This window comes from Gossypium raimondii, chromosome 9 (genome assembly GCF_025698545.1).
Source record: "Gossypium raimondii isolate GPD5lz chromosome 9, ASM2569854v1, whole genome shotgun sequence".
Classification (NCBI taxonomy): domain Eukaryota; kingdom Viridiplantae; phylum Streptophyta; class Magnoliopsida; order Malvales; family Malvaceae; genus Gossypium; species Gossypium raimondii.
This window is the reverse complement of record NC_068573.1, coordinates 46797514-46824858: the sequence shown is the minus strand read 5'-3', so window position 1 is coordinate 46824858 and position 27345 is coordinate 46797514. Positions and strand designations below refer to the sequence as shown.

Below are 27345 nucleotides of genomic sequence, written 5' to 3'. Positions count from 1 at the left end.
TCATAAGGGACAGCTCGGGCTTTTTTTTCATTTTACAGAAAAGCCCAAGACGTCCTTCAAAGAAATCACATCTGTCCATAACTAAAAGTGTCGGTGGACTAACTTGTTGGTACAACGTGGATGATTAATTATTGATTTTTTTTATAATAAATATTTTAAGAAATCAGAAAAAGGAAGAGGTGGATCGGTTAATTCAGTCCGATTTATAAAAAATAAAAATATAAAATATAATTAAATTAATCTATGTAATTTTTTATTATCTTTTAAATAATGGGGTCTCTATTAGACCCGACTTTACCCACTCACACTATCGGTAGCTAATTATTCACAAGGCGCCTACCCCAGACAGCCTCTGTTGTGCAGCAATTTAAACAATTATTTACAAATTATTCTTTTATAAGATAAATTTGTAAAGTCTTTTTAAGTTAAACCTCGTAAATTACAGCATTTGGGACTGCCTCAGTGGAAATAAATGCTGTATGCTTCCCTATTTTCACATTCAACTTTGTGTTAAAAAGCACTGTAACTTTTTAGATAGCCTCAGTTATTTTGGCATTGTAAGATATGAGTTATGCATACAGGACAGGCTCCACATTTCCATATCTGGGTAACATAAAACCAGTTTTCATTGTTGTTATCGATTGATTCTCTCGACTAAAACATGAAATCTCACGCATTGTAAGAAAAAGAAAAAGAAAATCCTCATAACGTTATATATACATTTCACTCCATTCATAAAAAAGCATTCATTTTTCAATTGGTAGCAAATATATAAATATCCAAATTTATAATATTTAAATCCTAAAATCAAACCTTAGTATTGGTTTCATCAGTTAAGGGTGTTTGTCTCATCTACAATATGGGATGGGTTCATAAACTACCATTGTGCGGTAGTTTAATAACGAGAGTGCGTGAATTCTACTTAAATGATATTAAAAAAAATTCTAAAATTAAACGACCGATCATAAAAACTCTCTAAAGAGATAAACGTTGATCATGAAATATGTTCCATTCCCATGAATAAGAATCAAACCTTCAACCTCATAGTTAAGAAATAAGATAAGCAACCACCACAAGTCAAGATTAAATGTGCAAAGCATACTATCATATCTATTAAGATTTTGTTTTTTTATTACTTTTTAAAAGTACCTTTCTTTTAAGCTATAAACAATGTCCAATACATTGATTTTGAAGTTAAAAGTGTTTTGAATCCAAACGTAAAAAGTTTAATTTTTAATTTTCATGTTTGGAAAAGACTTTTGAAAATCAAATAATATTTTAATTCTTATTTATAATCAGATGGATTTTATATAATATTTATGTTGGATATACAATTATTTTCTTATCGAAATTTATTTTAAATATATAACATTATATATTTTAAAATTTGCAATTATTATATTTTAATATTCAAATTTATATTTCTTACATCAAAATATTAATAACAAGTAATAATTTTTATATTTTTAATTAAAATATCATAATATTAATGGAATTAAAATCTTCAAATACATATACATCTGTTTTATTTTATAATATCATGTCTAAAATAAATATTATATTTTTAAAACCACTCCTACAACTAGAATAAATCAAAATTTACAAATATTTTTAAATTTAAAATTTAATTTTAAATCAAACTTTTTATTAGATAAATCAAACTTTTTAGAAACACATCTCAAAACATTTTTCTAAAGTAATATTAAACTAAAGTTTAACCTATGTTGCAAGTTACTGTCATCTTGCAAGATTTAACCCTAGCTATGTACACGTAAGATGAATGTTTTTGAAATTAAACGGATGATTGAATCAATTATAGGTGGTTAATTTAATTAATTTAAATTAATAAATTATTAAAAATATAAAAAGATTGTAAAATCTGATCCAAACCGTTGGTATAAATTTACGAATCAACCATTTTTCTATCGAACCAATGTACCAGTTTCAACATGACAAATGTGTGGTGATACATGTATATGATGAACAACCCAGAACAATATATAAGAGCTACCAGTTGGGCGCAATCGCCAAATAGGACAGAGCAAATGGACAGGACGACAAAGATTTTACGTGGACGATATGGACGGAACATAATTACATCTGTGATCTGCACAAACCACGTGATCAGATTCTCTTCTTAAGCTCCATCACTTTGCTTTCAGTCTGGACTTTCAGCTTTCCCACCACTGACTTTTTTTCTCTCATTTCCCCCACTTAAATTTATAATCTAAATTATTACTTTTTGATGAGATGCTAAACTAATCCTACTCCATCGCTGAACCCACTAGAATACATGCATTCCCCCCTCTCTCTTTGTGTATATATATATATGGGGTGTAGAACAAGAGCTTTTCACACCAAAGCTTAGCCAACAAGGTTTAATCAGTATTATAGATTGTTCATCCAGTGATCTAAGCTTATGAGCTTAAGCTATAAAAATGGTGAAAAGATCGTTGGGCTTTTTCTTTCTTCTCCTCATTGTCTTAGCCTCCCGTAAGTATATTTCATGTTCTCATTAATAGTGATTCACTTGTCATCTTAATATGTATGCATAAGTAATGTTTGGGTGTGTGCATGGAATGCAGAATGGGGGGTGCAGCCAACTGAGGCAAGGGTTTGCCAGTCACAGAGCCATAAGTTCCACGGTGCATGTTTGAGTAGCCACAACTGTGCGATGGTGTGCAGGAACGAAGGTTTCTCCGGCGGCAGATGTCGAGGATTCCGTCGCCGCTGCTTCTGCACTAAGCTTTGCTAATGCAAGCTTGCCCTTAGCTCATATTTTAAGGATCATTTCATGAGTAAAAGACCTTTATGTTTTTCGTGCATGCATGTCAATGTTTCAATAAGGTATCTCCTAATTACTTCTGTTTTGGGAGATCATTTTCGTCTCTTTTTCATGCCTTTAAGGGGGTTCTCTTTGTGTTCTTTGCTGTACTCGAACTGCATTTGCAGCTACTTTTTCATCTATGAGCTCCACCAAAATCTGTTTATCATTGCTTCTTTATTTTTTATTATTATCTGATTTTTACAGAAATATTTTAAGTACTATTAACTATTTCCAAATATTTAGATATAAATATTTTTTACCAACTAGCATCAGCATAGTGTAAATTATGTCATGGTAAGGACATATGTTTAAACTTTGATATGAAATTATTAAAAAATAATAATCACAATACAAATATCGTTAACATAAGTTGAGTGTAATATTAAAGAAAGTCGATTTGATATAATGATACGACATGTTATATTAAAAAAGACTCACATTTAAATATTCTGTAAAATGAATATAAAAATACATTAATTTATGAATAATAAAATGTACACAAATTCAATTATCTCACCCTCTTCTTTAACATAACTTAAACAAATAATATACAAAGATTGGGTTTAAGGAAAAAATTAATTAAATAGTAGTAGAATAAAAGAAATATAGATGGTAGTAGTTAAAATTTTAATTTTAATTAAATTAAAAGATTAGGTGTTTACAATTCTTTAAAATTATTTATAAAATAAAAATCTAAAATTAATTCTTAAATAATAACTTTTTTATTTTAATTCCGTACAATTTTGTTTCTTCTTTTGCATATAAAGATTTGGTACAAGTGTTTCTGTATCTATAAAGGTTAAATAACTTTACATCATAAAATTTTAAATTACTTTTATTTTTATACTATTATAAACTAATAATATATCACGTGACAATATTTTATAATATAGTTTTTACTCAAGTGACCTAGGGTTTTTATATCTAAACTTCAAGATGTATTAAAGTACTTTGTAATCTGTTAATAAATAAGATCATAAATAAATATTAAGATTTTTGTGAGCTGCAATTTTCTAGAATATTTCTTTCTCTTGATTTATTTCATTTTCTCTTTCATTACCTCAATCCAAGCATAAATTTCAGTGTATGCAGTTCTTGATCTTGATAAATCTAATAATAAGTATTTCTAGTTCATCATTTCGTACCTTTTAATGTTAGGATCATCCCGATTAAGCAACAAACAAGTAAAGATAGCAGAAGAAATTGAGAAGATGAACACACAAATTTGACGTGGAAAAACCCCTCCAAAGAGGATAAAAAACTTCGGGCAAAGATAATTTTACTATAATGGCAAAAGATGGAGATAAAAACTAAATCTCGAAAAACAAAGAACCCTCAAAACGTAAACACAAAATTCTCTGAATGTGTTATGAGTTCTAATTTAATGGGTGTGTTTCTAAGATTGTAAAAAGTCTATTTATAGGCTAAATTAGTAAATCAAATAAACTATACTAATAAATGCTAAATATATTATACTAATAAATACTAAATCTTCTAGAAAGAAAATATATTTTTGTTTAACTTGACTTGCAAGCAATATCTTAGAATTTGGTTCACACAACTCTAACATTTAATTTATATTTAAATAATTTATTAATATTTATTTCATACTATGGGCAAAATCTTGTTTGCATAAAATCAAAATAAAAGGATTTGATTCAGCATAATCTATAATATTTTGAAAAATTTTGGAGTGATAAAAATATTTTTATTATATTATTAAACTCATTTTAAAAATATTTAAAATATTTAATTTAGAATTATTAGTTTGAAAAGTTTGAATAAAATAAAAGTTGGGATAACTATACGTTTAAAAATAAATATAATTTAATAGAAGTTATTATAATTACACATTTAAAAATAATTAGAATTAAAATTAAAATTATTAGTTAAAAAGAATTTTGTTAATTTTAAAATAGAGTTATTACATAAAATATAGGGAAAAAGTTGTGATAATTATAATTATAATTATAATCTACAATTATTAGTTTAAACTTTTTGACTTAGGTGTTGTTTGATAAATTGAAAAATTAAGTATTGAAAATTTAAGTACATAATTTTAAGTTCTAAAATTATTTGATATATTACTTAAAATTAATTATATAATATATAATTATATTATTTGATAAATATACAATTTAAATTATATAAAAATAAAATTTACATTTCATCCTTAATTTTTGAGCATTTCACCTTATTCTAAAAAATCAAATTTTAGACCGTTCTTATACGATAATATAATATAATATTAAATTAAATTAATTAAAAATATTCTCAATTAAGTGATAAGTAGCTCTTATCTACTTATTATTTTCCACACTTTTATAGAAAATTCTATCAAACTGTTTTTATTTTGGATTATCAAACATGTGTTAAAAAATTGTTGAAAATATTAATTTTCAATTGATTTAATTTTTCAACGGCCAGTCAAACAAGGCCTTAAATAAAAGTTGTGTTAGTTTTACAGATGTAAAATATAGTTATTATTTAAATAGAATTCTATGCATCTTAATTATCAATTAATTAATATTAAAGTTAATTAGTTATTATTTTGAATAATGTTACTTTGAATTAATTACATAAAGTAAAATTGTAAAACTATATCATATGTTGAATATATTAAAAATGCTTTAATTATTATTTTGAAAATTTTATTATAATATTTAAATTGATAAGCTAATATATTTTATTATATTCAATAATTCAAATAAAAAATATTATTTTACGCTAACTATTGCAATTAAAAATATAATATTTAAAAAGCTAATTAAATATTAATGTAAAATCATATGAGATCGAAGCTAGTAAAATATAAGTAGTTAAAATAAGTAATTTAAAATTTAAAACAACACAAATAAATTAAATACCAATTATATATTTAGTATAAAATGGCATTATAAAATATAATTTAATTAATTTTAGTAGAAGCCTAACAGAACGATTACAACCGAAAAACATACATTATTGATGATGATTTTATTTAATTATAATATTTATAAAGAAAAAACATGCATGATTGATGATCTTCTTTTATCTTAATTTATTACTATTAAATAAAATTCGTTGCATATTTCACGCTCATTTACTTTCTAATGCAAGATAAAGTTTCAACTAAGCTATTCAAAGCCGTGTACGAACTTCCATGCATTTGTATGGCATCTAGTGCGGCCTGCCGAAGCTTCATGGCTCGAGCCCTTTCAGGTTGATCTGCACTGACTGACTTGGACAAGACTCGAGCCAGCTTGTTTGGGTCAGGTACAGTGGTTAAACCCTCGCAAGCTCGAATAGCCACTCCCAATTCATCAACTAATAGATTAGTGTTATCGAAGTGGTCGACTTGCATGGGCCATGCCAGTAACAAAGCGCCACCAAGGAGTCCCTCGAGTGCCGAGTTCCAGCCACAATGAGTCAAGTACGAACCCACGGCTTGATGGTCTAGAATTGCTTGTTGAGGAACCCACCCTTTGATCACTACTCCCTTCCCTGCCAAACGGTCTTCGAAACCCAATGGAACCATATTTTGAGAGTCACCCTTGATACCCCAAATGAAACGAACCCTACTCTCCTCCAATGCCGATGCTATTGCTTCCATTTGTAGTTTGGTCAAGGAAATCTGGGATCCAAACCCAATGAACACTACTGAGTTGACTCGGTTACAAGAATCTAGCCATGCAATGACTTCATCTCTTGGTATAGAACTCGGTCCACCTCTCTCGTTGTTAGTAGCTTTAATGGGTAGCAACGGTCCTATAGCCCACAATCGGTCATGTTCAGTGAATTCCTCCTTGATGATCTCCATTTTATCACCATCTAACTCCAAAAACGTGTTGAAAATGATCCCCCAACTTTTGAGACTCGGCACAACTGCATTCTTAGCGAATTGTTCCATCGAGGGAGACAATTTTTTCATCCCCTTTCGCACCAATGGCAACGTCGAATTTGCATTGGTAACCATGAAAGTTAACTGGTGAATATTCAGATTAGAAGATAAGGTATTGACCCAAGAACTGAGTAACATGTCAGAGATAATAGCAACAGGAGGGGATGGGTGAGTTTGAAACCATTGAAAGAGAGGATTGTAAAGCTCAGCCATGGCTTCCATGAAGATGGGTCCAAAAGAAATAGGGAAACCCACCATGTTTTCAACACCAGGAGGGATTGAAGGGTGAGAAGGGAAAGGAAGGACTAGGGTTTCAACATTGTTTGAAGAAGAGTACAAAGAAAGGATGGGATTAAGGAAGTGAAGGTTTTTGGGGGTGACCAAGATGGTGACTTTTAAGCCACGGAGGAGTAGTTGGTGGATGAAATCTATGTGAGGAAGAATATGACCAGCAGCTGGGAATGGGATGGTCAAGATGTGAACGGCACCATTGCCTAGATCACCAGCTGCAGCTTGCATGTTTCCAATATCACCTTGCGGTTTCATGTGGGTTTTTGCTTCCATTATGGCATTTGTCACCATTTTTGTGAAGGCCGTTAAATAAATGTAAGAGTAGGTGAAGCTTTTGATATTTTAATGTCTATTTTTTTTATGTGATTCGCTTACCTAGGCGAAACTGATATTTGATTTTGGCTCTAAGTACAGAATTAAATTTGTACATATTTAAATTAAAATATTTTTTTGGATAATTGAACATTTCAATTCAACCATGAAAAAACAGCAAAGTCTGAATTTGCCTTGATGACTTCCCATGCAATCTTCCATTCCTCTCCTCCTAAACATAGTAAATGAAAGCATTCAAAGAAACTCTCATAACAATGGCTTGTAGTATCTCTTTCCCAAACTTCAAAACCCAGTTCAACATATCAGCCCAAGATTCATGCTACAGAAACCCCCTACACGCCAGCAAAATTCCCACCCAAAGCAAGTTAGAAAACGAACAAGAAGCAAATAAATGATCTCTAAACTCATCCTCAATGCCACACAAACAACATAAAGTATCAATTTGACCACCCCAATTCAAAATTCCGGTTTCTGTAGGCAACCTGTCTTGGACAGCCAACCATGTGATGATTGCATGTCCTAGAATTGTAGGGCTCCCCCATATACCACTCTGTGCCAAGAAGTTTTGTCAAGTTTTTGTCTAATTCTTTCCAAGATTCTGTTAGCTTTAAATGGCTCTTGTAGATCCCCTACTTTCAACATAACATCCCTAAGCTTTAAAAGGTTCTTCCAAGCTCAACTATGCTTAGGTAGATACTGCACTTGCCAAATATTTGCACCCTTGAGAACTTATGGCTCAGACCAAGCCTTGATTAGGAGAAGGTACAAACATCTCATCATGCAAGCTTTGTTCCAAACCGAAAGGTTCTTGAGACCAAGACCACCTTCCACCTTAGGATAGCATACCTTATCCCAACCAACTTTGACACCCTTAGCAGAAAGCTCATGTCCTTTCCAAAGAAAGGAACTGCACAGCTTATTCACCTTTTTAACAACTTTAGAGGGAAGAAGAAAAATACGACACCAAACGTTTTGCATACTAAACAAAACAAATTGAATAAGTTGGAGTCTGCCAGCATAAGATAAGCATCGAGAAGCCCAACTTTGAATGCATTTAGTAATCTTTTCCTCTAAAGAATCACAGTTCCCATTCTTCAAGCTTCGTGTAACAAGTGGAATCCCAATATAACGTACTGGGAGTGTTCCAATCTTCAGCCCAGTAGTTTCCACAATTGAAAGCAACTCAATTGAGACAACCCCTCCACTATATAACTCACTTATGGAAAAATTCACATGAAGCCCTGACATTTTATAAAATAAATCCAATACATTACCAACTACTAAGATAGATTCCAGGTTGCCCTTAGTGAAGATCAAAAGGTCATCAGCAAAACAAAGATGAGTTAAACGTATGTAGACCTGCCATATTCAATAATCCAAATAATATACATTCATCACCAAAATAAAAAGGTAAGGGGACAATGGGTCCCCTTGCCTAACCCCTTTTGACCCTGAAAAATAGCCAACTAAACCTCCATTAAGACACACAAAAAACCTAGAATTAGGACATACAAGCTTCAGTCCATGCTATAAATTCTTTCGGATAACCCAATACCCTTAAGACTTGAAAAATAAAACTCCAATGTAAAGAGTCAAATGCTTTCTTGAGATTAACTTTCAATGCAAATCTGGGAGAGATATTTTTCCTACTATAGCCGTTAACAATTTCCTGAGCAAGCAAAACATTATCAGCTAAGTCACGTCCAATCAAGAAAGCACTTTGATTTGAAGAAATGAGTGAAGGCAATGACTGCTTCATCTTATTAGTGAGGATCTCTAAAATACATTTATATATAGTAGTGCAGCAAGAGATAGGCCTAAAGTCCAAGACTTTGCTGGGATTAAGGGACTTAGGCACAAGAGTGAATCCAACATAAACCCAGTGGTAAAGAAGAAATTTACAGCATCCACTATATCTTGACTTACCATATTTTAGGCAGCTTGAAATTTTTTTGCCGAAAACCCGTCTGGCCCAGGAGCCCTACTACCATTCATCAAAAAAATTGTAGCTTCAATCTCCTCCTCATGAGTTATAGGAGAAACCAGGGACTTTCCCACGCTCTCTGTTAGTTCAACATCAACTACAACTCTAATCAATTCATCAGAAACTTCATGAACATTTGTGTCAATTGTCCCTAGAGTTCTGGTAAAATAATCAACAAACTCAGCTGAAATTTTTTCAAACGAATCCAACTTATTACCTTCACAATCAAATAACACTTGGACTTTTTCTAGTGACTTATACTTTTTATAAATGATATATATTTGTATAAACACATTGTTTCTAATTTTGGAATTTTAGGGTTGATATTGTCCTATACATAACTATATATTAAGGTAAACTATAGAAATAGTCACCCAATTATTAGTGTGTTTCCATTTTGGTTACTCAATTATATATTTTTAATTTAGTTACTAATATTTTTATCATCTCTATTTTGATCACTCTTCCTTAAAAGGGTTAATGGGAGTAATGATGTGATTTTTCTTTAACTAGTATAATAACACATTTAATTCTCAATATTTATATGTTCTATCAATTTGATCTTAATTCTAAATAATTCAAAAATTTAGCCCTTCAAGTTTATAAATTCTATCAATATGATCCTCAAACACATAATTATTTTAATAATTATTTTAATTTTAAATTAAATATTTAAAATAATAGGTTCAAACTTTCACGATTTACTTTCTAATGCAAGATAAAGTTTTAACTAAGCTATTCAAAGCCTTGTACTAACTCCCACCTTTTGGGATGGCATCAAGTCCGACCTGCCGAAGCTTCATGGCTCGAACCCTTTCGGGCCTATCCGCACTCACCGGCTCAGACAAGACCTGAGCCAGTTTGTTTGAGTCAGGTACAGTGATTAAACCCTCGGAAGCTCGAATGGCCACTCCCAATTCGTCAATTAATAGATTGCTGTTATCGAAGTGGTCTACTTGCATGGGCCATGCCAGCAATAATGCTCCACCAAGGAGTCCCTCGACTGCCGAGTTCCAGCCACAATGAGTCAAGTATGAACCGACGGCTCGATGCCCCATAATAGCCTGTTGAGGAACCCACCCTTTGATCATTAGTCCCTTCCCTGCCAAACGCTCTTCGAAACCCAAGGGAAGCAGATTTTGAGAGTCACCCTCGATACCCCAAATGAAATGAAACCTTCTCTTCCAATGACGATGCTATTGCTTCCATTTGCTGTTTGGTCAAGGAAATCTGGGTTCCAATAAACTAATTAACATTACCGAGTTGTCTCGATTACAAGAATCTAGCCATTCAATGACTTGATCTCTTGGTATAGAACTCGGTGCACCTCTCTCGTTGTTGGTAGCTTTAATGGGCAGCAATGGTCCTACAGCCCAGATTCGGTCATGGTTAGTAAATTCTTCCTTAATGATCTCCATTTTATCACTATCTTCTCCAAAAACGTATTGAAAATGATGCCCCCAACTTCTAAGACTAGGTAAAAGAGATCTTGCAGCGAAATTCTGGAGCGGGACAGACAATTTGTTGAGGCCCTTACGCGTCATTGACAATGTTGAATGGGCATGGATAACCTCGAAAGCTAATGGCAACAGGAGGAGACTGGTTGGTTTGAAACCATTGAAACAAAAGATCATAAAGTTGAGCCATGGCTTCCACGAAGTAGGGTACGAAAGATATAGGGACATCTTGCAAATTCTCAACTCCGAAAGGGATTGAAGGGTGAGAAGAGAAGGGAAGGACTAGAGTTTGACCATTGTTTGAAGAAGAGTGAAAAGAAAGGATGGGATTGAGAAAGTGAAGGTTCTTGGAGGTGACTTTTAAGCCACGAAGGAGGAGCTGGTGGATGAAATCCATGTGGGGAAGAATATGGCCACCTGTATCTCAGTTAGTAACGTACAGATACATCATGGAACTAGCATGAACATTATGGTCCTTATCACTCCCACCTGCCAAACCAGCATCAACATTTATTTTTCAATGTGGCAACAGGTACCAAAACCAATGTTGGACAATGGTTGTAGGAACTTTAGAAAACTCCACATCCTCATTGCTCTGCTAAAACTTGTTTCGAATACTCCATATATTCCAACACACCAACTCCATCAGCTTCTAACAGTTCATTGGGATTTCCCACTCCTCTCGCTTAAATTTTAATCATAGTTTAATTTAAATTCTAGTATAATTCTATTGGTTAACGATTATTTAGTAAGTAGATATTTGTATTAAATAGGAAGTCTCTTGCAATGGGGATTTCTTAATAATCAAATTATAGGTTCTATAAATAGAGTTGCTCTTCGCTTTTAGAATTATGAAAGTCACAAATAAAATGCTTATGGGATCTCTACGAGAGAGATGGCTTTGTAAGATTGTAAGGAATTTGATAAAAACTTCATGTTAAATATGAGAGAGATGGTTTTATAGATTTTATATATTTTAACTTCATAATAATAATATAAAATACAGTATTTTATGAAAAATAAAATATATAAAATTATTCAAAACACGTCTCGAATGAATTAAACAACTGGTTGTTCGATTCATTCTAGTCTCAAATAATATTTTAATATTTTTATAAATTTGATTTGTTTTAAAAAATTAAAAAATGATTTGTTATAAAAAAACTAAAATATATAAAAATACTAAAAACATATGTCTAGAATGAATTTGAATAAATGATTGTTTAGATTAAAATGAATTTGGACAATCATTCATAGGTTCATTCTCTATGAGTTTAAAATATATATATATTTCAATTTTTATGTTTTTTTCCCTGTGTCGTCATGCTATTGATTGTCATTATTAATGCCACATTAACGTATTTTAACAGTATTAATCATATACCTAAAAAATACTAAATTAACTTTCTATTTTTAGATTTAAGTACCAATATATTAACCCTACAAAAAATAAAAGTTGTGTGATAAGATCAGTAAGTTAACGACGTCTCAGCTGATGAATCATCAACATTATTTTTATATATAGGCATATGATGGAAGGGGTCAAGTTCAAACAAAATAAAATGATGTCATTTGATTATTGTTTTTCAAAACGACCTTAAATAATTTCCCTTTAGATTGGTTTTTTATTCAAGTAATTCATCCTTTTCTGAAATATTATGGACAATAAGAGAACAATTTATTATTGATTGTTTTGTTATTTTGTATATGTAGTTTTTGTCTCCTTGTGATTCTAAAATTGACATATGCTTATTAGTTAATATATATATAAAGTAGGATCATATATATGATTTATGCAAAGTGAAAGTCGAATTTTGATATCAATTTCTTAAACTTCAACCTTTGTCAACAATTTTAAAGCTTTATTAACAAAATCATATATATACTAATTTTCTTATCCCGTTATATGTATAAATTAAATATATTAAATATTTTTAGGAATAATATAAAAATAAAATTTGATTATAAAACATTTTTAAAACTAATAAGTGAAACAATAATTAAGATGCAAAGCTATAAATTCAACACTTTTAAAAATTATAAAATATTATCGAAACACTATTTAACAAAAAATTCAATTTAATTACATTTGGTAATTAATTTAATAAATTTAGGTTCAATTTAATTACATGTGATTAATTATTAGCTTTTTTTCTTTCTAAAATTGTATTCATCATATTAGGATTTTGAAACAATTATTGAAGGCAGAGATTGAAGATAAGGAACATTCATACCATAAGTTCTGTTTTAAATTTTTATTTTTTATTATTTTGATAAATATCACTACTTAATTCAAGTTTATTTTAAGTTTTGTTTTTTTTCTTAATTTATATTCATAATAATATAAACTATCGTAATTTTAAAATTAAACATTTATACTATTTTATTTTTATCTTCTCGATTAATAAATAAATAAAAATATTAAAATTGATATATGTAATTTAACCTGTGCATCGCAGGGAATAAAATACTAATTTATTTCTAATACATATATAAATATTAAAAGTTTAAATTTTACGGATATGATTAATGATTATAAATTTTTAAAATATATTTTAATGTAATATATATTTAATTTATTTATGAAATTAAAAATAAAAATACAATAATATAATTGATGTAATAATAATTTCTTCTAATGCAACAGCAATTATATCACTTTAAGCATGTATAAAATAAATGCCTGTCAACCAAGTTGTTCAAAAGATGGTACTTCGTACCTAACCAATTGCATCAGATTTGTTAGGAATATTCGGTAAATAGTTTTGAGTCATGTTTATTCATTATATAAATAAACTAATTATAAACAAAACTTTGAAGTTGGTTAATTAAAGGGCGTGGTATGTATAATAATGTAAAGATATTTAATTTGGTTAATTTTAGTTTTATATTTTTAAAATTGGTTAATCAACTCGACTCAAACGATTGCAGTTAAATTTATTTGGTTAAATTCATTATTATTCATATATTAGGTGTAAAATTGTAGGTGTGGTCCTTGTTCTCCAATTTGATCATTTTAGTTTTTATATTTTTAAATTTTTGAAATTTCAATCTTGATGCAAATGAAAACCTTTAATCCATTAACTATTTTTTTTGCGAGTAATATTTAGAAAAAGCAAAATAAGATGACATTACACATATGATAATATATTTGCCTTATAAGATTTGGAGATAGCAAAACTTAAAGAATTTAATTAACAACACCCAATTTGTGCTTGGTACCAGACTTTACTGAGTGCAAGAGTTACCCGGAACTTTTAGTTATAAAATGACCTTAAAGAAAATTCACATGAGGACTATAACTCGTACACTTATGGAGAGGCAAGTATGGTTTTAAAGTTTTTGTTTTAATTGAGTCATAATTGCATAATTCTAAAATTTCATTGAAATTGTCTTTCGGTTGCACATTCAATTATAACGAGTTGTACTAGTTGAAAGTGTAAGAATTGGAAATAGATATAGAAGTTTATTTTGTAGTTCGAAACTTCTTCATATTTTTGTGGAATCTTACCTAGAGAGTAAACCACTATAAATCAACATTGCGATATATGATTTAAGTTAACTTACTCATCAAGTTGCAATATCACTCCTTTACTTCAATCTAAGATCACTCTATTTATTAAGACTTACTCCTAGAAAACTTAGCTTCAAATTTAACATTAATCAAATTGTTTACAATGAATTTTGCACTAAAATCACTTCCTAACCATGAACAAAATAAATGCTCTTTCTTTTCTTTTCTTTTCAAAAGCTAAAACACAAAACATTGTAATATTTTGTAAAAGAGTAAATGTAATTTGGATGAATATTTAAAATTTCACCCCAATTAAATCACTTATTATGAAATTTAATAAAATATTTTTTGACTTTAATTTATTTTTTAAATAAAGTAAATCACGTTACGACTTTTATTTTTTTGCTTGGTCCAATCTCTTCTTGAATTATAATCTTAAAATTATTATTCAAATTAAATTGTCTGAAAATAATAATAAATAATTATGATACGAAAATTAAACATAAAAAAATTAAATTGCACAACATTCAATTACAAAATCAATTGCAGCTAACATTGGGACATTAATAAATTCATTTCGCACTTTTTTATACTTACATTTTTTTTAAATCATTTAGTGTTGTTTTTTTTGGTATGTAAGAACTTAAAGCAAAGCTAAAAGACAATACAATGTGATTGGAAATTGGAATTTGAACCGAAGCTTGAGGTTGTTTGGTAGCAGCTCGCTATTATATTCGCATTTCAAATTTTAAAATAATATTTAGTTTACTATTTCCAAGTATTATTTATTAAAAATTTTAATTGGATTAATAATTGTTATTGTGTGAAGATTAAAATTTTAAATTTTAAAATATAAAATAATTCAATTAAAAATATATATAAAATTTACAACTGTATATATAGTACATAATTAATAGTTGAATTAAATTTACTACTACTTTGATAAAATTTAAAAAGTTTAAAAATTATAATTAACTAAATTAAAAAATACAAGGCTAAAACTAAATTAGAATAAATCGTAAAAGCTTTTTGCCACATGTTCACACAAATGGCAACTTAATGAACAACACAGGACGCATATCAAGGCAGCAAGTCACGTACTGCATCAATTGTATAGAAATTCACCTTGCCTGATGAAAAAAAAAATTCCTTCCTCATCTCGACCAAAAACAAGAAATCCTTGCTCATAGATGGAAGCTAGGTGTCAACAAAAGAGACAAAAGAATTATTTTTAATATATAGTTGTATAGATTTAATTTTAGAACTATATTAATGTAAATATATCTTTGAAGAAAATAAATAATTTTTAGTTAACAACTTCTATGCAAAGTAAGGAAATAATTCTGGTTAAAATAATGAAAAGATTAGGTTAACGTTGGCTTTTTCTCACAATCAGTCTTTTTCAAATTCGTTATAAAAGAAACAAAAAAGCAGCAATCAAAACAAGCATAGAACTCAAAGAAGGAGATGAGTGAGGTGAAATATTCCGGCACAGGTGCCGGCGGCGGACACATTTGTATCATCCCATTCCCAGCATGCGGTCATATTCTTCCTCTCATGGACTTAACGCACCAGCTTCTTCTTCGAGGTCTAACAGTGACAATCATGGTGACACCCAAAAACCTTAGCTATCTAAATCCTCTTCTTGCTTTACACTCTCCCAACGTTAAACCCCTCGTCTTCCCTTTCCCTTCTCACCCTTCCCTCCCTCATGGAGTCGAACAAATGCAAGATCTCCCCATTTCCTTTCTTCCCCACATTGTTAACGCCTTGGGAAAACTCTACCACCCTTTGGTTCAATGGTTTCGAGCCCAACAATCACCACCCGTCGCGATTCTATCTGATATAGTGCTCAGTTCTTGGACTGTTAACCTCGCTTCACATCTCAATATCCCAAATATCTGCTTCGTTCCTTTCAATGTTGCTGCAGTTTATTTCTGGATTAGTACACCGAGCTTCCTGTTACCCTTTTATAGGGAAGCTTTTACGATGAGTATGCAAAGCGAGGGGCTTGTTTTCAACTCGTTTAAAGAGTTGGAAAGTACAAAATTGGGTTTAATCAAGGAGAAATTCGCTAAACATTGTAGGGTTTGGGGTGTCGGCCCTTTGCCGCCGGTGAAAGTTGGTGACGAAGGGTTAAATGAGAGAGGTGGGGCAACTTCAATACCACCAGATCAAGTCATTTCATGGCTTGATTCTTGCAAGGTTGATAAATCAGTGGTTTACATCGGGTTTGGGACTCAGATTACATTGACGAAACATCAAATGAAAGCGGTGGCGTCGGCGTTGGAAGAGAGTGGAGTTCGTTTCATTTGGGCGGTGAAGGAACCAATGAAAAGAGCTGAAGATGGTGATGATGATCAAAGCTTGATCCCTCACGGGTTTGAAGATCGAGTTAAGGGACAAGGCTTAGTGATCAAAGGGTGGGTACCCCAATTGACGATTCTTAAGCACCGAGCAGTTGGGTCTTACTTTACTCATTGTGGGTGGAACTCGGCACTGGAAGCCATTGTTGCCGGAGTATTGCTGCTTGCTTGGCCGATGCAGGCCGACCATTTTCAGATAACGAGGCTGTTGGCAGATGAAGTTGGTGCGGCGATCAGAGTTTGCAAAGGGTTAAGAAGTGTACCCGATGCGACCAAACTGGCTCGGATCTTTGTCGAGTCCACGACAGTGGGACAACCACAAAGAGTTCGAGCCATGGAGTTGCAGAAAACGGCATTGAATGCCATTAAAGAAGGTGGAAGTTCTTACCAGGCTCTTGATAAAGTGGCGGAAGAATTGACTAGCTTTGGTTGCAATAGAACTGAGATGATGAAGACAATAAGATCGTCTCTGTAAAAAAGATTGGCCATTGTTGTTGCCTTGGCTTAGCTCTGGATTTTTAATTGATAAAATAAGCTTTAATCATTGGGTTTAGAATAATGTAAACTAGGAATTCAATCGATATAAGGCATAACTGCCCAAGAACAGAACAAAATTTATACAAAATAAAAGGAAAACTCACTCATTACAATTATAAATAGTTGGTATGAAATACTATATATGGAATGCTAAACATATAAAAGGATGAGGCCTTTGGATGTATTTTTTGTTATACGTGAGAGATGGTTGGAATTCATGTCAAATAGTCTCGCTCTGTAAAGTTAAGATGATATATTCTTATAAGTTATTAAATATATGGTATGTCTAATTAACCAATTAAAAAAGTATCACATAGTGATAATTCATGAAGTGACATTTATTAAAGTTTTAAAATATAAATTATATAAAAGTTAGAAAATATTACATGAAATATACACATTAAAAATATATAATTAGAATATTAAATATTATAAATATTTATTGAATTTAAAAATTCATTTTTTATAATGCATTAGTTATATAAAATAAAAATTGTAGGACTTTATAGAAGGGATGGATATGTACTTCAAAAAAGAAAAGGTCACGAGGTGAGGAACAGACCGGCGGTCGAGGGAGGCATGTTGTGGCCCGTCCATCAATGCATATTGAAGGGTGTTGTTGGCCTGTGAGCGGTAGAGAATCGTTGCTGCCTCGGGAGCCTAAATTGTCATCATGACCCACATAGGCCAACAAGTCCCACCCTGAGTCCCCCTCTAACCAGATAAAAAAACCGAAGGTAAATAGCCTTTAGCAATAGTGATCTAGTGCCAGCCAGTAAATGGCACTATTTATTTGTTATTATTTTAATAAATAATTTTCAAAAAATATTACTTTGGTAATTTTGTATTATTTAAATAAAAAAACTCTGAACATCAAGTTTACTTTATCACTGAAAATCTGAGTTAAGCCAAGAATTCACCTTTTAATAGGCCTAATTTCATATTTGAAATACGTGTATGTATATTTATCATGATTTTTAATTTCATAAGTACAATAGATATTTTTAGAAAAAATGATTAAGACTTAAGAGACAAATTCTAACATAGTTGAATCCTGTTGTTCTTATCTGGTTTTAAAAATTTAGGAATATTTTTCGGTGTGGGAGCTAAGAAAATCAGAAGAAACAAGGGAAATGGGGATGAAGATGCTTTAATGTTTTCTTTTTGTTTTTAAAGAAATATGCTCTTATGTGATTAATATTTTATGAGGAAATATTGGATTATTTTCGGTTGGCTTAATTTAGATCACTAGACAATTTAATCCAATTCATAAAATTTCTAATTAAAGCATATTGGTGTATTCTTGTCTGAAACTCACTTGTCTAATCATTTAACAATTATAAAAAATGTAGCGAAATTCAATTTCTCCACTTCACCCAGGGAGTATTACACTTCATCTAAACACCTAAACACATTATCATATCATGTGAGCTCACATGATCCTCAAATAGTATATGTTGACATTTACACTCATAAAAAAAATTCAATTACTGAGATCCACGTATAATTAATCCCCCTATATAAAAACCTCCACACAACATATAGAATCTAAACTCTACTAAAGTAGAGCTTCAAACCCCTCCAATCATCATTTCTATAGATGGATTGCACCATCTACAATTTAAACTGTTTCATTCTAATCACACTTCACACCCCTTCCATAGCTTCAGTGAATTTAAATTAATATTTGTGATTTTACATTTAAATTGAGTCTTTTCATTCGATTATTTTTTTTTTGGTCTTTATCTTTGGTTCTTTTTTAATAACGTAAAACTAAAGATTCCAACTTAACGTTTTTAATGTATATATCGTGTGCAAAGTCAAAATTAGTACGTGTGTGTGCATGAGACTAGGACAAATTGTTAATCGACTTAGATAAATATATTAATTAAACAATAAAAATTTATTCCATTAAACAGCTACGCCAAGAAATTAAGAGCCAATGGTTGTTTTCAAGACATTTCTTAAATTTAGTTGATATATTAAACATATTAGTTGATTTAATATTTTAAATGAAAATAATACCATATATAACTAATATTTTTTAAATAATAATAATAAAAGCAAAACACTCGTTGACTAACAAATACTAATTAAGAACAAAATAAATCAATGCTATTGCTAATTAATTTGGCTTTGGTGAAAATGACGAAACACTTGAACAAATCAATTGAAGTTGTCTTTCCTCTGTTTACGAAGTTTGGAATTTATTGAGAAGCATCTTCATCTACTAACAATTTTAACAGACTTGGAATATTCCCCAGCTATTTATATACATGATTTAAGTATTAGTATTAATATTAGGGTCGTTTGTTTTATTGGAAATGAATTCTAGAAAATGACTTATTTTTCTAAAAAATTTAATACTTTTTGGTGTTTGATGAATCTGTGTAAAATATTTTCTGTTGTTTCACAGATTTTTTTAAAATATTTCATAAAAGTTATTTTCAAATACGAAACTAACATTTGCTAAACATTTTAAAACTACCCATAACACTTTCCCAACTCTTAAATAGGAGAATAATACGCACTCCAACCCATGTCCTCCTCTACTAGCAACAATGCCGATGCTAATTGAGCTAAAACTCAATCGACTTTTATTTAAAGATTAAAAAGGTTATAAATAAAAATACACATTGTATTAAATTTTAAAAATAAATTTAAATCAGTATGTATAACCTTTATATCAAATACAAACCTATTATATATTAATAAAAAGAAAAGTTTGCATATAAATTATGGTACAAATCAGACTACGACTAAGAGAGCAAGAAAAGCAAGAAAGGAAGTGAAAGAAAAAGAAAAGAAGCAATGACAAACTTCAGCAATGGAGTCCACGTTCTAATGATCCCATTCCCAGCATCGGGACATATTTTTCCCCTTATGGATTTAGCCCACCAAATCCTCCTTCGTGGCTTAACAGTGACGATCATGGTCACACCCAAAAACCTTCATTATCTCAACTCGCTCCTCTCTTTACATTCTTCTTCCAATCTTCAAACCTTGGTCCTTCCTTTCCCTTCCCACTCTTCAATCCCTCATGGTGTCGAAAACATGCAAGACGTTGACATATCTTTTGTCCCAGATTTTGCTGCTGCCTTGAGTAAGCTCCAAGATCCTTTAGTTAACTGGTTTGAAAATCATGTTTTGCCTCCTACCGCCATTGTTTCCGACATGTTGCTTTGTTCTTGGACTCCTTTGTTAGCTTCCCGTCTTGGGGTCCCGAATGTATGTTTCGTCGTCACCAATGCTCATGCAGTGTCTTCTTGGTGGGTGAATGATCTTGATTCCATGCCTGATTGTTATAGGAAACTGCATCTCGGTTGTATTCAGAGCTGGGCTTTGGTCTTCAACTCGTTTAATGAGATAGACAATCAAAAGCTGAAGCTCATAAAAGAAGAATTAACCGAACACGACCGTTTATGGGCTGTTGGTCCTTTGCTCCCCATTAAAGGTAGACTAAGTTCCATTGGGGAAGAACAATATCAAGTTATGTCGTGGCTTGATTCTTGTAAGAAAGTTGACAAATCAGTGGTATATGTCGCATTTGGAACACAGATAACATTGACGAAGCAACAAATGGAGGCAGTCGCTTCAGCGTTAGAAGAAAGTATGGTTCGTTTCATTTGGGTTGTAAAGGAACCAATGAAAGGACTGGGAATTGTTGATGATGATGATCGAAACGTGGTTCCACCAGGGTTCGAAGATCGTGTTGCAGAGAGGGGTGTTGTGATCAAAGGCTGGGCACCCCAATTGGCTATCCTTGGCCACCCTGCCGTTGGTTCGTATTTGACTCATTGTGGGTGGAATTCTGCACTTGAAGGCATCTTTGCCGGGGTTCTATTGCTTGCATGGCCCATGCAAGCTGATCATTTCCATAATACCGCGCTGTTGGTTGATGAATTAGGAGTTGCGGTTCGAGTTTGTGAGGGTTTAGAGACTGTCCCTGATGCATCCAAACTGGCTCGAACCTTGTCTGGTTCCTTGACCATGAACATGCCTGAGAGGATTCGGACCAAGAAGTTAAGGAAGACTGCAGTGGACTCCATTAGAGAAGGTGGAAGTTCTTATAAGGCTTTAGATGGCCTTGTGGAACAACTATCTTCTCTCAGTAATAGGGAGGAAAAGTAATAAGATGAACCCTGAACTGTGAACTTTAATTAAATAAAAAATTTCCACCATATATATTGTTTTATGTGTGAAAACTAGTTTTTATATTGAAAAAAAAATCTAAATTGTTGATTGAGTATTAATTCGATTGATGTCGGCATTGTTGTCAATGCAGGAGATGTAGGTTCGAGTGTGCTGAAGCGCATTATGCTCCTATTTAAGGGTTGGGAGGGGCTATGGATAATTTTAGGCATTGTATAAAAAAACAGATATAATAAAAACAAAATTAATGTTAAAATAAATTGTCTAAATTACCATACATTGCATATTAAAAACTAGACTATGACACATCTACTAAGCGAGTCCAAAAATTTAAGTAAAAATATACTTAATAAAAATTGATATAAGAAAAACCATAAGGTCTTAATTAAATTTTACAAAATTTTTATTGATTTTATATAAAAGACAAAAATATAAAAAATTCATAATAATGTAATTTGCTTTGTAAAAGAATGACTTTTTATTTGTTTTTAACTGAGTTGATATCTAATTGATTCGAGACATAACTCAACCAAAATTTTAAGTGTAGTATAAATAAAAATTTACCTTATTTGAATGAATTTGACGTAAGTGAACCAAATGGCACCAACTAGTTAGAAAATAGCTTAACTATAAATTATATATTAGTTAATATGATAAGGCTTTGTCTATTTTAATTTGTATTATCACCTTTTTTATTATTACAATGATTATTTAAATCTAGAATAATTTTGAGAAAGGTTAACACTTGGTAAATGATATTTGTATTGTCACCTTTAATATCGTCTTATCACCTCTAATTAATAACAATTAATTTCTATAAAATTATAAGTTAAAATAATAAAATATTTATAACAGTTTCTTTTTAAAACCGGACCAAAGTGATATCAACCATGAAAGTATTAGACAAACAAACAATGATACCACTATTTTCCATACCAAGTACCTTAAAAGAAAAGAAAAAAAAAACCAAAAAAAAAAAAGAAGAGAAATTCATACTACCATTTCATATACTTGGTGAAAAGATTTTCCACCTCTCCATGGGACACTTTTTCCCCATACTTTCTCCATGTTTGTGATGCTACCATTTGACAACTGAGAGTAACTCATTGGATGTATATTTGCACACTTTAGGTTGAATCAATGCAATGCAACTAAGAGGCAAAATTAAAAGATTATTTTGATTGCCCACATCAATATTGATTTGTGGAAGAATGTCTATAAACCAAAGCACTGAAACCGCCACCTCTTTTCAACATTTGCATGAATTCCATAAAATTGACCCTACCGTCAACATCCACATCCACTTTCGTTATCATCCTCTTGCAATTATCAACAGTTCTCTCTTGTTGTCCAAGTGAAACCAAAACAAATCTCAATTCATCAACAGAAATATACCCATCTCCATTCTGGTCAAAAACATTGAATGCTTCCTTCATATCTTCCTCTTCATCCTTATCACCCATAAAGGATCAATATCAACACAATTATCGCCGTTGAGATCAACCTTTTCAATCATTTGAGATAAATCTTCTTCGGGGATATAGATACCAAAGTTCTGCACTCGCTCATCTCTTTCCTTGAAATTTGTCCATCTCCATTCTTGTCAAACATTTCGAAAACCGTGTTTATCTCTACTCTGTCCATTGCGACAATAGGTATGCCGGTAAAACTAAAATATACGTTTGAGTTTCACAACCGGCTGAAAACGAGGGTGGCGGGGAAAGTCGGATCAATCCATGAGTGAGCAAAGAATTATTTAAGTTCCTTAGGGACCAAATAACAAATATTGTATAGCAACAAAATTATTAAGAAAATCAGTTGGCATTGAAAGGACAACAGAAAAACACGCCAACAACTAAAACTATTTCTAAGGTGATGACATCATTTGGGAGCAAAATTTGGAGAAAAATTAGCTGCAAAGTATAAAAATGAAACCAACCCCCCTTTTTTTTAGGACTCCAAATTAAGCATAACAATTAACCATACTAATATAACACAATGTTTTTTATATTGAATAATTGGACCGTTCAAAACAGATATTAGGGAATGAAATTTAAGAAGTTGGGACTGGATATGTAGTTTTTAAAAAAAAATAATTTATTTTCAAAAATAAAAATAAAACACAATCTTATTCTTTAATACAAAATTTTTATATTATTTTTCTTTCACCTACGGATACAGTATAAAAATAGAAAGGTATCTCTTTTGACACGTAAAAAAAAAAGGCAGAAAGTAGATTCATTTGGAAGGAGAGAGATAAAAAGATATAATCTGAGCCAAAGGTGGCCAATCAGAATCCAGCATTGAAATACTCCCAAATCCTCCCGATATTGGTCTTGTCTTGTCTTTCCCTCCCTCACTCGTATCTTATCTAAGCCCAATCACACCTGCCTTTTTCTCTCTTTACCTTTCGCCATTGTCACACTATTCCCACCACAAACCCAAACCATGACCACCCACTCTCTAGCATCCCTTCACCACCAATATTCTTTCCTCAAACGCCTCTCCAACTCAGAATCCATCCACCTTCCACCTTCCTCCCTTTTCCTCCACCCCTCCCCCTCCTCCTCCTCCTCCTCATCCTCCACCACCACCACAACCTCTTCCACGACCACCACTTTCTCTCTTTCTCCTACAACTTCCTCCTCCACCCCCACCACTACCAACCCTATCTCTTTTGACAACCTCAAACACCACCTTTCCACTCAGAACTTCTTCCAAGCCGACGAAGAGACACGCCGCTTGCTCATAGTTCTAGCCGGTGAAGCAGCTCAGAAGCGCCGATATGTCTTCTTCTCCGAGGTCCAGTTCATCTCCGAAGCTGACCTCAAAGCTATTGACGAGCTCTGGAAACAGTACAGCAACAACAAGTTCGGTTACAGTGTGCAGAAAAGGTTGTGGCAAAAAGCCAACAAGGACTTCACCAAATTCTTCATCAAAGTGGGGTGGATGAAGAAGCTCGACACTGAAATTGAACAATACAATTACAGAGCTTTCCCTAATGAGTTTACATGGGAACTCAACGATGAAACACCCGAGGGTCATCTGCCATTAACCAATGCTTTGAGAGGAACGCAGTTGCTTAACAGTATTCTTAGCCACCCAGCTTTTGAGGGTGAAGAAGACGAAAAAGAAGCTGAAGTTAAAGGGAGTTTAAGAGATAATGGTCCGAAGCCTCTTACCAGCTTATTTCCAAAACCAGATTATAGCTTTTGATCAGGTTTCCAGTGGCCGATTATAAGTTTTTTTTTAAATCGGGATTTTCAATGGTTATTTAGCAAAATACACTGTAAAATCTGAATTGGGTCATAAACCTTTTGGTTATTTAATCAATGTCTGTAATATTCATCACTAAGTGATTGAAATTAATGCTACTTTTTACTGTGATTTCTTCAGTTTCTTTCATTGTAAACTATTGGTTTTCTCGCATGATTTTCCAAATGGTAGAGTGACATATTGGTACTCTTCAAATATTAAATGTGGGCGTTGAAGTTCTTTAATGCTATTCCCGAACAAAATAGCGGGATATCGAATGAAAGTGTTTTTTTTCTTCTAATTTTAAGGTTTAAAATTATATAAGTTAAAATTTGTTGATGTGATGTTTTAAAATAAAATGTTAATGTGATAATCAAAAATTAAATTATAATTTTACAATAATAAAATACAATTTCATCCTTTTAATAGTTTATATCTTTATTATCTTTAAAAGATTAAATTAAATTTTATTATTTATAAGATAGGTCAAATTGTAATTTTACCTTTATTAATTTAAAATTTTAAAAGACTTAAATGAAAAAATCATTTTAGAGGAAGTCGAGGCCCTGCCAACACCCTAACTACACCCTTACATGACAAAAAATAATTTTACAATAAAATTAAATTTAATATAATAATTTTAATAGTGTTAACAATTTGAATATAAATTTTAAATATGAAAAGTAGAGCTTTAAAGAAAATTAATATCCAAAACTAAATTTCAAATGTAGAATTAGTACAAGGATTTGAAATATATTCTAACCTATTTTACTTATTATTTTCACATTTTATAATTTTTATCAAATAAATTTTATCATGAATTATAAAATTTACATAAAAATAAATCAACTAATTTTTTTCAACTGCTTATAAAATAATAAAGGATAAGTAACAAAAAAGCTTCCAACAAAAGACATGTAGAGTTTTCAAATTAAGATTAATAGATATATTATTTTAATAATAATATTGGATTAAATGTATTAATTGATAATATATGTAAGCATTTTAACAAAAAAAAGTGTAAAAAGTTACACATGTCTAGAAAAATTAATGATAAAATTAATTTATAACATTAAATAAAGCAACAAATTAAGTACACACTATTGCACTTAGACAAAAAATTTTAAGTCTGGACCCAACCCGGCCTGAACAATAAGTTTATTTTTTTCCCAAGTCTGTCTCAATTTAAGAAAACTAAACCTGAATCTAACCGCTTCATATTTGACTTTTAGATTAATTTTATTTAAAATTAAATTTTTAAAATATAATATACTAAATGTACTAAAAAACATTAAAATAAAAGTTTTCGACACATTAAAAATATATTAAAATATTTATATTAAAAACATTACCATAAATATAATAAATATTTTATTATATTAAAAAGCACAAATAAATATTTATTGTATTAAATATATTAAAATTTTATATTTTAGGTTGGGCTATTTATTTGGATAAGTTTTTTTTAAGTTTTGGGTGGTTTAATTGTTATTGTTAGTGATTTAACATAAATATAAATATAAATATATAATAATTATTTTATATATATATATAACACTAATATATTGTTGTCTTATAACATAGTATTCGGGCTGAGTCAGGTGGGCACGAGCAAAAAATCTTATCCAATACCCAACCCATATAAAAAAATGAGTCTTAAATTAATACTCAAGCGCATTTTTCAAGTATTGTATTATGTTAAATCCTTCTATTTTTCAAACTAATCTTAAACTTAAACGGATAACTCAACCCATGAACAGATCTAATTGTAACAATTAAGTAACTTATTTCATACTAAAATTGAAAACAAATTATTATATTTGTCAATTTATTAAATATTTCATATTAGTTTTAGTTAACACATAATAACATATTTATTATACTGTTTTCATATTCATTAAACTTAATATATTTCGTGAATTGCTTAAAATTGTAAAAATTACAAAAATAAAAAATAAAAAGAGTGGTCCACATCGTATCAAAAATTGAAGGCCCTTTTCTTTGTATATCTCAAACATGTTCCCGCCACAATTAGGGATGGTAATACAGGCTGGTGAGGTCCGGTTTTATTATTTATTCCGGGTTGGTGAGAATTTCGGTATTTTCAATCCCGCTCGAATTATTATTTATTTATAAAAAATTTTAAAAAATTAAATATTGTAAAACACATTCTTAAAATTTTTAATATTAGATAAATAGTAAATTCGGGTCAATGGATAGAATACTAACTTAGGCAAAGAAAATATGAAAAACTTTTCCATTCATGAAACTTCTAGTACAGTTTGATCCATTCTACATTACTTTTAATGATAAAATATCTTATTTATTTAATTTAATTATAAAATATATTAATATTAATATAAAAATATTTTTAATTTTACCATTTTAACAAATAAAAGGATTTAATAAATTGACTCAAGATTAGCTAACCAATGCAATAAAACAAAACATTTTACGATAAAAAATTGTTGGTTTAACCTTTATTAAGATAAATTATCAAACAAAATATTTTCTTTGGTTGGATCAATTATTAACTGAATCGAACTATATAATCATTTAACAATCAATCGAACTGAATTTTTAAAAAATTTAATTGAACCGAAATATTTTGATTAATTCGTCGGTTAACTAAATTAACTAAAATTTATATGTTTTTGTCTTTTGGTTAAAATAAGTATAAAACATATAAAAAAACACATTGAAATTAACCGAAATACATGTTTTTGTCATGAAAGTTAATTGAAATAAC

General features: G+C 30.7%; 6 protein-coding genes and 2 pseudogenes across 6 annotated transcripts; 4 read left to right on the top strand and 4 right to left on the bottom strand.

Moving 5' to 3' along the window:
- The first annotated feature begins 2319 nt into the window (after nt 1–2319).
- Nucleotides 2320–2993, top strand: LOC105800435 (defensin-like protein 1). The gene is made up of 2 exons (XM_012631581.2): nt 2320–2493; nt 2586–2993. Exons 1-2 carry the CDS (start codon nt 2439–2441, stop codon nt 2753–2755), a joined length of 225 nt encoding a protein of 74 aa, XP_012487035.1. The 5' UTR covers nt 2320–2438; the 3' UTR covers nt 2756–2993.
- A 2867-nt stretch (nt 2994–5860) lies between these two features.
- LOC105800434 (flavonol 7-O-rhamnosyltransferase) lies at nt 5861–7248 on the bottom strand. Its single transcript, XM_012631580.2, has one exon. The coding sequence runs from the start codon at nt 7224–7226 to the stop codon at nt 5910–5912; it is 1317 nt and encodes a 438-aa protein (XP_012487034.2). The 5' UTR covers nt 7227–7248; the 3' UTR covers nt 5861–5909.
- An 812-nt stretch (nt 7249–8060) lies between these two features.
- LOC128032617 (uncharacterized) lies at nt 8061–9090 on the bottom strand. Its single transcript, XM_052621299.1, has 3 exons — nt 8844–9090; nt 8772–8782; nt 8061–8690 (listed from the first exon to the last, which is right to left on the bottom strand). Exons 1-3 carry the CDS (start codon nt 9088–9090, stop codon nt 8061–8063), a joined length of 888 nt encoding a protein of 295 aa, XP_052477259.1.
- A 173-nt stretch (nt 9091–9263) lies between these two features.
- On the bottom strand, nt 9264–11175 carry LOC105800431 (flavonol 7-O-rhamnosyltransferase-like; annotated as a pseudogene).
- Nucleotides 11176–15717: 4542 nt separating this feature from the next.
- On the top strand, nt 15718–17196 carry LOC105800429 (flavonol 7-O-rhamnosyltransferase). The gene has a single exon (XM_012631574.2). It carries the CDS (start codon nt 15754–15756, stop codon nt 17125–17127), a length of 1374 nt encoding a protein of 457 aa, XP_012487028.1. The 5' UTR covers nt 15718–15753; the 3' UTR covers nt 17128–17196.
- Nucleotides 17197–19971: 2775 nt separating this feature from the next.
- On the top strand, nt 19972–21521 carry LOC105800430 (flavonol 7-O-rhamnosyltransferase). The gene has a single exon (XM_012631575.2). The coding sequence runs from the start codon at nt 20001–20003 to the stop codon at nt 21318–21320; it is 1320 nt and encodes a 439-aa protein (XP_012487029.1). The 5' UTR covers nt 19972–20000; the 3' UTR covers nt 21321–21521.
- Nucleotides 21522–22343: 822 nt separating this feature from the next.
- Nucleotides 22344–23220, bottom strand: LOC105800433 (calmodulin-like protein 7; annotated as a pseudogene).
- Nucleotides 23221–23719: 499 nt separating this feature from the next.
- LOC105800432 (tetrapyrrole-binding protein, chloroplastic) lies at nt 23720–24736 on the top strand. Its single transcript, XM_012631578.2, has one exon. It carries the CDS (start codon nt 23790–23792, stop codon nt 24555–24557), a length of 768 nt encoding a protein of 255 aa, XP_012487032.1. The 5' UTR covers nt 23720–23789; the 3' UTR covers nt 24558–24736.
- The last annotated feature ends 2609 nt before the right edge of the window (nt 24737–27345 follow it).